Source organism: Chrysochloris asiatica, unplaced genomic scaffold, assembly GCF_000296735.1.
Source record: "Chrysochloris asiatica unplaced genomic scaffold, ChrAsi1.0 scaffold00106, whole genome shotgun sequence".
NCBI lineage: Eukaryota > Metazoa > Chordata > Mammalia > Afrosoricida > Chrysochloridae > Chrysochloris > Chrysochloris asiatica.
In genome coordinates, this window is record NW_006408624.1 from 10,027,650 (window position 1) to 10,037,552 (window position 9,903).

Below are 9,903 nucleotides of genomic sequence, written 5' to 3' on the forward strand. Positions count from 1 at the left end.
TCCCTTTGAGTTTCAGTCTTAGATGGGTTCTCTAGCTCCCTTTCTTCCTTCTTCCCTAGGCCTAGAATTTTCATTCCCCATCTTCTATTGGTCTTGGTGTCTGAGTTTCCCTGTGCGCTCAACTCCCCTATTTTCTGGAGGTTTCTTGCACACCCCAAGATTTGCTTCATCTGTCTCCTGCCATTTCCTTTGGGGGATGACGGAACTGCTGATCGGGACTCCGCACTTGCTTCACATGTGTGTTAGTCACACTCAACCCCCGAAAATGCCCGACCATCAAGGCAATATTTATAACCCAATTTTCCCACCCTGGCCTGTGCACAGATTGCCTGGTTGAGTGGTTAGTCTGTTCTCAGTCCTTCATGTCTGCCTCACTCATTCTCTTTTAACAGTCCTGGGGGCTTTTTCTGGCTCTCGCTGGGAGGCGATCACCCTTGTGGAGCAGGCTGTGCAAACCAGGCAGGATGTGTCTCCATTTCTATCGGGCCTGCCGCTCCAAGCGGGCAGAAAATCCCAGACGGGCCCCCAATTTGTGAAAAACATCGATATCTTGCATACTACCTTGGTCCCTCTGGGTTATGAGATCATTGATGAGTTATCACGAGTGCTTACCAACAAATGCTCAAGAAATCCAATCTGTACTCATTTTAGTGAGAGTAAGGCTTTTTTTTATTTGATTTTGCAAAATCAGGTGCCAAATGCAGAAGACACGGGCAAATGTGCCACGGACATTTTGCAAAGCATTTTATTCTCCTAGTTTCAGAAAGTCCCTGTCCTGGTTCCTCATTGACTGAGTACTATGGGGTTAACAGTCTTTCCTGGATGTCAGATGTCATCTACTTTCTCTTGATGGTAGCATTCTTATTTAAAGTTCCTAGTCATTGAACAGGTTCTTTCCCCCTCCCCCAATGCATCCTGCTCACATCCCCCAGATGCATAGGCCACTGTTGCCATGTTAATCATCTATGTCTGGTCTAGCAATTTCCTGGACCCCCTTATTCCTGAAGACTGACCATCTAAACCTTCAAAAGGTTGAAGGTTTGAACCCACCCAGAGGCTCTGTGGGAGAAAGACTTGGCAACGTGTCCCCATAAAGACTACAATCTAGGAAACCATATGGGGGCTGTTCTACTCTGTTGTATGGGGAGGGGGGTCACTTTAAGTTGAAAATCAACTCAGAATCACCCAACAACAACAAGAAGTGTGTGTGTACTGGTTTGCCATGTATACTCTTATTGCTTATAGTGGTTCTTGGCGGTCTCCCCACATTGATAGTTAGGGGTGGGTGGGATGGATAGTTTCCTTAGCCCTTTAGCCAGGATCCAGCTGTAGGTTGAGTCCCCAAGCTCCTTGGTGTGGAGTCCTGTCTCCAGCCTGTAGCTCTAACTCCCAAGACCCCCAGGTTTCCCAGACTCCTGGCTAAGTCTTATGCCTACAAGCCACTTCCCTTTGTGTTCTTTTAAAAACCGGAGTCAATAGGACTGTTCCCCCTCCCACCTTAACACACATCCGGTTTCTCAGGCCCTCGAAAGGTGTCTGGAATACAGGGCCTGAGCTGCCTTCTGACCCAGGTCAACATTCCCTGACCATTCTACAGCCCTTCAGTATGGCCCAAACTTGTGTATCCTCCTGTGTCCCCATCTCGGGGACAGTGGCACCACCACCTACACTGTCCCTGAAGCCAGATTCTAGGAGTCATTCTGAACTAGGAAGGCTGTCGATTCCATCTCCTGATTGCCTTCCAGTATCTCCACCACAATAGTAGGATCCAGAATTGCTCCACCTCCTGAGAGTTCTCCCGCATAGGCTGGTGGAGGGGCTCGCACAGGCATAGTGTAGATCATACACCCTGCCCTCCTCCCCATCTCTAATTTTGCCCATTCTCTGCTAGGGCTCTCCAGAGTACTCCCCTTGCCTCCTCAAGGCTAATCTACCCATTCTTGTTCTGCCAAATGCACCCGCTGTCCCAGCTACTCTGACCAAACCTCACTAGCACCCCGGAGCCCATCTGTCTGGAAAGCTCCCTCCACCCGCCTCCTCTTGCTCTGGGACTGGAAAATATCTCTTAAGGTTGTCCTCTGACTTTAACAGCAGAGGCTATCCTTTCTCTGGGTCCCCAGCCCCCTTTCTTCATTCTTTGGTGTGGCCCTTGCCACCTCATATCTGACTGGTGCAATCTGTTAACATGTTCAGCTCTTAACTGGAGGGCTGAAAATTTGAATTTTCCCTGAGGAATGTTGAAGATCTACTTGCAAAAATCATACCATGCACAGGTCTACTCTGACATACATGGAGTCCCCGTGAGCTGGAACTAACTCTAGGACAACTGGGTTTTTGTGTATATTTGTCTGTCTCCCAACTCAGACTGTAGCTCCCTGAAGCCCAAGATTAGATCTTACTTTACTAAGGTGCCCAGGGTCCACCAGAGAACCTTGCTATCAAGTATTTGCAGAGCAAGTGCAAATAATTCTTTCCTAAGCAATCACCACCAACAGTCAACATTTACAGACGCCTGCCCTGTGTCCCTCCCTACAGCTCTGCAAGGAGAACCCTGACCTACTCCCAATCCTCCCAGGCCAATGGAACTACTACATAGTAGACACATTTAAAAAATACTAATGGGGGCACTGGGGATAAGGGACGTATTGGGTAGGTCAGAAGGCTGGCCACCCCAGCAAAAGACTGTTTGCGGTGGTCCCAGCATGAATGTCCTGGTACTGGACAATGGGACCAAGAGGAAGCTGGGAAAAAATTCCCTGCTCCGCTTCAGACAGCACAACTCTTCTCTGAGATCCCCTCCCCCAACAGGATCCTGAAGTTTCTCGTGGCCAAAAGGAAATTCAAGGAGACGCTGCGACCGTATGACGTGAAGGATGTCATTGAACAGTACTCGGCTGGGCACCTCGACATGCTGGGTCGGATCAAGAGCCTGCAGACTCGGTGGGTGCACCGTCCAGGGCGGCAAAGGGGGGGCAGAAGGGAGCAGGGAGGCCATGAATACAGCTGGAGGGCTAGGGAGTTCCTTGGCTTGTACCCAAACGGAGCCCGAGGGCCCTGTGGGGATGCTTTAGGAGACAGTGCTCTTACCCAGGCAAAACTTCTAGTTTGTAGAGAGATTTAGGCTGCCAAATTCCATACCTGAGTCTAAAGAATCACCCAACTGCAGGTCCTTAGTGGGAACTCTTATTGACCTGCATGGCCTCTAGGGATGTCTTTAGAAATACTGTTTCCTGATCCTAATATAAACCCCAAAAACTAAACCAAGTGCTCTACAGTCGATGCCTGGTGGTGTTGTGTGTTAATGCGCTGGACAACAAGGTGGGTTCGAACCACAGGGTCGGCGGTTCAAGCTCACCAGCTGCTCCTCGGAAACCCTACACAGGGTTGCTATGGGTTGGAACTGACTCAACGGCACTTAACAACAACAACATACAGTCAATTCAGACTCACAGCATCCCTACAGGATAGAGTAGAAGCATCCCACTTGGTTTCCAAGACTATGAATCTTTGTGGAAACAGATGGCCTCATCTTTCTCCTGAGGAGCATATGGTGGGTTTGAACCACCAACCTTTCAGGTAGCAACCAAGTGCTTAACTGTTGTGCCAACAGGACTCTAATATCATAGGTTTAAAATAATCACTGATTTCCCAGCTCCCTAGGGCAGGGGTGGGAAACCTTTTTCTGCCAAAATTTATAACTATCATGGGCCATACAAAATTATCAACTTAAAAATTAGCCTGTTTACTTGTCAAACATTTAATTAACTCACCCCTAATAAGGAGCTCTGGTAGCGTAGTGGTTACGAATCGAGCTGTGAACCGCAAGGTCAGCAGTTTGAAACTACTAGCCGCTCCGCTGGAGAAAGATGAGGCGTTCTGTTCCCGTAAAGATTAACAGCCTCGGAAACCCTGTGCAGGGTCGCTATGAATCGGAACCGATTCCACAGCACATAACAACAACAACAATATGTCTACAGCCACACCACCCTGAATGTGCTAGATCTCCTCTGATCTCAGAAGCTAAGCAGGGTTGGGCCTGGTTAGTACTTGGATGGGAGACTGCCTGGGAATACCCGGTGCTGTAGGCTTTTGTTTGAAGTCCTGGTGTGGCGCTGTGGGCTACTGCGTCAGACTGCAGAGTCGTTTGAACTGCAAGGTCGGTGGTTCAAGCTCACCAGCTGCTCCTTGGAAACCCTATACAGGGTCGCTATGGGTCAGAATCGACTCGATGGCACTTAACAAGAACAGTGTGATGGCTGGTGTGGTGCTGTAGGGTCAGCACTGGATTGCAAACCATAAGGTCAGCAGTTCAAATCTACCAGCTGCTCCTCAGAAATCCTATACAGGGTGGCTATGAGTCACTTAACAACAGCAATGTGATGACGGAACTGTGGGAGCTCTGGTAGCAGAGTGGTTAGGAATCATGCTGCTACCCTCAAGGTCAAGAGATCAAAACTACCAGCTGTTCCATGGGAGAAAGATGAGGCTTTCTGCTCCTGTAAAGATTTACAGCCTTGGAAACCCTATACAGGGTTGCTACGAGTTGGAACCGACACCACTACCATACAGCATGTGCGCCAGAGGGCAAATTGTCTTTAATGCTAGCTACCTTTTCTTGCCAACTTGACGGCACTTAACAACCTTTTCTCGCAGCTCCTACTTTAAGGAAGAATCTTCACACTAAGACCCCATTCACCTATATTTTGCCCTTCTCTTCTCTTGACCTACCTTCTCGCTAGTCACTGTTCATTTACTATGTGCCCAGCAGTGGAGATAGGGTCAACAGAGTTCTGCCCTTATGGAGCAATACATAATACACACATATATATAGATATAGATATAGATAACACATAAGCACAATTAGAATACTGTATGTCAGGTGATGGTAAATGCTAAGGAGACAAATAAGGATTAGGGAGTTGGGGGCTGAGATTTTAAGTAGGTGAGAAGGTGACATCTAAAGGAAAACTTCATCTGAAGGAAATGAGGTAACAAGCCCTCTAGCTGTTCAGATGAGTTTTACAAATAGAAGGCAAAGCAAGAACAAAGGCTTTGAGATGGGTAAGTGGCTGGACAGTTTTAGGAGCTGGGGCATGTGGAGATGATTTCATAGCATCAGAGAAAAGCACTTAGATTGTATAAAGCTCTGTGGGTCACTGCAAGGACTCTAGTGTCCATCTGGGTGGGCTGCAAGCATGGGAGGGCATTGAACAAAGGACTGACAAGATCTGAGTTGTATTTTAAGAGCATCACCCTGAAAGGGGGATGTTTGTTTAGGCGACATTGAGTTCATCGTAATGGTGGTGGAATGATGTGGAAAAGGATAGCGAGAATGGTGGCACAACTTGGAGAATGTAATCAATATCACTGAGTCTTACCCCTAGAAATGATTGACATGCCATATATTTTGTTATGCATATTTTCACCACAATAAAAAGGGTTCACCCTGGCCAATCTAGGAGACAGTAGGGAGGCTTGTCTAGATAGCCAGGCAAGAGAAGATGGGGCTTGGACCAGGGCAGTAGCCGTGGAAGTGGGGAGAAGTGGTCAGATTTTGAATATATTTTGGAGGTAGAGCTGACAAGGTGTTCTTATGGGATATAAGAGGCAACATCTAAGTTGTGGGCTTGGACAAGAGGAGGAAAGGAGTTTCCATTTATTGGCATGGGGATGGCAATGAGTAAAGCAGGTTTTGGATCAGGAGAGTGGGGATACATTGGATTTATGACACCTACTGTACATCCAGGAGCTCTGGCAGTGTAGTGGTTACGAATCGGGCTGCGAACCCTAAGGTCAGCGGTTCGAAACTACCAGCCGCTCCGTGGGAGAAAGATGAGGCTTTCTACTCCAGTAAAGATTTACACCCTCGGAAACCCTGTACTGGGTCACTATGGGTCAGAACCGACTCAATGGCACTTAACAACAACAACAACAACTGTACATCCAAGTGGAGAGTCAACCTGGCAGGCAGATATAGGAGTGTGGAGTTCAGTACAGAGGTAGACTGGAGATGGAGATGTGGGGTCAACCTTATATAGAGGTATTAACAATTACAGAGCTTAAGATATCATCTATTGAGTGAGAATAAATACAAGAAATGAGACCCTAGGAGTGAACCTTGTGTCCTGCCATGCTCAGAGGTTATGGAGATAAAGGAGGAACCAGCAAAGGAATCTGAGAAGGAGGTGTCAGTGAAGTAGGAGGAGAACTAGGAGAGGGTATTGTTTTGGAGTCCACGTGAAGAAAGTGTTTGCAGGAGGAAGGGTTAGCCAGGAGCTGCTAATAGGTCAAGTGAAATGAGGACTGAGAATTGACAATAGTAGTTTTAGTGAAGTGGTGGGGGTCAAAGCCTGATAGGAGGAGGTTTAATAGACAAAGGAAGGAGAGGAATTGGTGATAAAAGAGCGAAAATTCTTTTAAGAATTCTTTTGTAATACAAAGAAGAAAAACAGGTGGGACCAGACCACCTCAAGCTTTGTCTGCCTTATGACTCGCAATTCCCATTTGTTTCCACTCCCCCTCCAGTGCACCTCTCCATCAGGACAGAACCTACCATTATTTTGTTGGCCTTATGTGTCTGTTTGGTCAGTTAGCAGACTCCTCTAAGCAGGGGTTGAGTTACCACTCCCCCAACCCTCAGTGAACCTTCAGAAGATAGGACTGTGGCCCCCTCCCTCTCAGATTGCCCCCTTCCGCTTCCCTGTGCATACTATCTCCCACCTCAGAAGGCAACCCAGAGTTCTTTGGGAGGGGAGGGGTGGCGTGTGCCTGGCCCCTTTGCTCTGACTGCTCCCTTTACCGATAGGGTGGACCAGATTGTAGGTCGGGGGATCGGAGACCGGAAGGCCCGGGAGAAGGGCGACAAGGGGCCCTCCGACCTAGAGGCTGTGGATGAAATCAGTATGATGGGACGCGTGGTCAAGGTGGAGAAGCAGGTAAGTGGGATGCGTTTCGCTAGGGTAGCAGAACTGGTAGTCGCTCGACAAGCTGCTCTGCAGGACCTCGGGGACTAGAACAAGGGTGGCGGGTGCGCTTCTCAGAGCAGCAGCAGAAGCACCGGCCTCCGCGGCCTACGCAGGGTGCACGCGCCTGAGGCCCTATTATCCCGTCTCCTGAAAGCCCACCCACTCCGGCTAAACAATCGCGATTAGTCCGCCGGCTCCAGTTAAGCCCGCCCTAGGTTGCTACTTTCTTGGACTATCGACTTCCAAATGAGTCTTGTACTAAGTCCCGCCCACTCTACTTAATCCCGCCTTAGTTGTCTCTTCCCGACCTCCCCAACCTCCCACACTAAAAATTGCCGGCGCTTCGGAAATTTCCCCCATTTTTTCCGCGGACTCCGCAACCCTGCAAAGCCCCTCTCCCGGCCGGGGCATGACTTTCTGAGGCGCTCAGCAGCACCCCCATTCCCCGCCTACTTTCCCCCCCAACCCGTTCAGGCCCCGCCCCTGTTAGGCCCCACCCAATCCCGGCCTGGCCCCGCCCCCAGGTGCAGTCCATCGAGCACAAGCTGGACCTGCTTCTGGGCTTCTATTCACGCTGCCTGCGCTCTGGCACCTCGGCTAGCCTGGGCACAGTGCAAGTGCCGCTCTTCGACCCCGACATCACCTCGGACTATCACAGCCCTGTGGACCACGAGGACATCTCCGTCTCCGCACAGACGCTCAGCATTTCCCGCTCAGTCAGCACCAACATGGACTGAGGGGGCTTCTCAGGGGCGGGACAGCACACGGCCAGCCCCTCGGCTTCGCGCTCGACCCGCTCTCTGAGGCCTCAGGACTCCACTTACTTGAACTTGCATCCCTTTCTCTGGGAGAGAGGCCACGCGCAGTATTGAGCTGCCTGGGTGGGCGAGATACCAGCTGTGGGTGCTAGTGACCCGCCCCACCTCAGGAGCACAAGATGCCAGGTCGCAAGGCAGGCAACAGCAGCGGCTGCCCCGCGACCTCTGGGCCCCCCAGTACCCTGCCCACTCCATCAAGGCGTGATCTGGTCCGCTTGGCAGGGGCACTGCCCCACGAGTGAGAGCGGGGTGCTTGGGCACTGGGCCCAGACCCAGCTTCCAGCTATGCAAGGTGAGGTCTCTGGCCCGCCCTTTGGACAGAGCAGGGAAGCCCTCCTGCCAAGGCCCTGCCCCACTTGGGGGTGGGCCCAAGGTGCCCCCACAGGTACCCACAAGACACAGGACCCTGCCACATGGTAGGTGGACACCATATATGCAAACTGTGTTAAATATGCAACTTCAGGGACCCCCATGGGGTCTCCTTGCCCCTCTCCCATCAGGAGATGGGCCCCCAGCAGTAGCTGGCCTCAGGCTGCTTGGCCATGACCTCCACCCAGTTCTTTAGCTTATGTCTACCCAGCGTAGGTTTCCCTCGGCCGTTCCCAAGGGCCGTGCCTGGGTCTCTCTTCCCATTTGCAGGTGTCACTTCCCAGGGGTTCCCCTTTGGGCCCACCAGACACTTCTGACAGCCAGCACAGGTTTCTGTGTTATCCTCAAGCTCTCACAGACAGTGTTCCAACTGTCACATGAACATGTCCCCTTAGTTTTCCCAGACACACAGAAAGAGTCTCCTACTCACAGTGACACACAGTCACACTCATTTGGAGACATGAACACAGAGCCACATGACATTTCCTGGCCTTCTGCAGATGATTCCAGTGGACTGGCCCTGCAGGCAGGGGAAGCTCCCTACTCCATCCAGATGGGAGAGGGGGCTCTGAAAGGACTCCAGGTCTCTGCAGGCCTCCCCCAAGAGAGTTACCAGTTCTTCTTCCCCAAGATCTACTCCTCTAAGGTCCAGGAGCCCTAACTGCTGCCTCTGTCTTCCCCAAAGGGTCCTTCTTGGTGTTCCCATAGCACAACTCAGGCCTAGGCATCCACTGGAAAGACCCCAGGCCCTTCCCCAAGGTGGTTACCAGGCCCACTTTAATCCAGACTCTGCCCCTTCCTAGTCACTCTAACTCCCAGAGAGAATAATAATGCAAATAGCAGCTATTGTTTGTCAGGCACCAATTGTGCCCTTGGCACTCACATGCACTGTCCCCCCTCTGTCTGTATCCATGTCTTCACTTCAGTTGGCAGCCCCCTGTATTGGCATAAGCTCTCATCCACTCCAGGTCCCTAGTACCTCTCTGGTAACCCTGCCTTTTGTCCCTCTTCTGCAAAGCCAATGCAGGTGGCAGGAGGGTGATGGGTAGTGACTGATGTCAACCTTCTGTGGCGTGCCAGGGAACAAGGGGCTCAGGCCAAGCTGCCTGCATCTCATGACTGGGGACATGCATGTACCAGCGCCAGGGCTGGGGTTGGATCTTGCTCAGCCTCATGGTGCCCAGCCTCTGCCCAACATGCCCTCTGCATGTGACCATCATGCCCTGGATGGAGCCTATCCTGGCTCACCTTACCCACACTGTACTGTCCCCAGAGAGCCACCTTTCCACTCCCTCAGAGACAGAACTGTGGAGAAGGGCAGGAGAATGGGAATACCCTACCACCAAAAGGGGTTTGGGAAGAAGCTCTCCCTTCTCCCACAATCAAGGTTCCCTCACCAACCCGGTTCTCAGATATGCAAGTACCTCACTTTGTTAACTTATTAACTTATTGGTTTCATTAAAATTTTCAGTAGGAGGTGGTTAGACTTGGCTCTGTTCTGTGGAGGTAGAATAGGAGGCCTGGGCTGGGACTGTGGACAAAGAAATTTTGATTAGTCAGACCTCTTTTGGTTGTGAGCAAAAAAAGCCACAAAAATAAAAAAACAAACCAATGCAATACATCTTGCCTTAGTTATCAAGTGTTGCGATAACAAAAATACCATAAGTGGATGACTTTAGCAAACAGAAATTTCATTTTTCACAGTTTAGGAGGTTAAATTCAGAGCACTGGTTCTAGGGGAAAGTTTTCTT

The 9,903-nt window shown here is 50.5% G+C and overlaps 1 protein-coding gene across 1 annotated transcript in view; it reads left to right on the forward strand.

Annotated features, from left to right (window-relative positions):
• Positions 1 to 8,444, forward strand: part of KCNQ4 (potassium voltage-gated channel, KQT-like subfamily, member 4) — an 88,024-nt gene extending 79,580 nt beyond the window's left edge. Inside the window, exons 12-14 of the mRNA XM_006867598.1 lie at positions 2,809 to 2,940; positions 6,806 to 6,935; positions 7,490 to 8,444. Of these exons, the coding sequence (XP_006867660.1) occupies positions 2,809 to 2,940; positions 6,806 to 6,935; positions 7,490 to 7,702 (475 nt within the window). The 3' untranslated portion in view covers positions 7,703 to 8,444. The remainder of the gene's footprint in view (positions 1 to 2,808; positions 2,941 to 6,805; positions 6,936 to 7,489) is intronic.
• Positions 8,445 to 9,903: the final 1,459 nt, after the last annotated feature.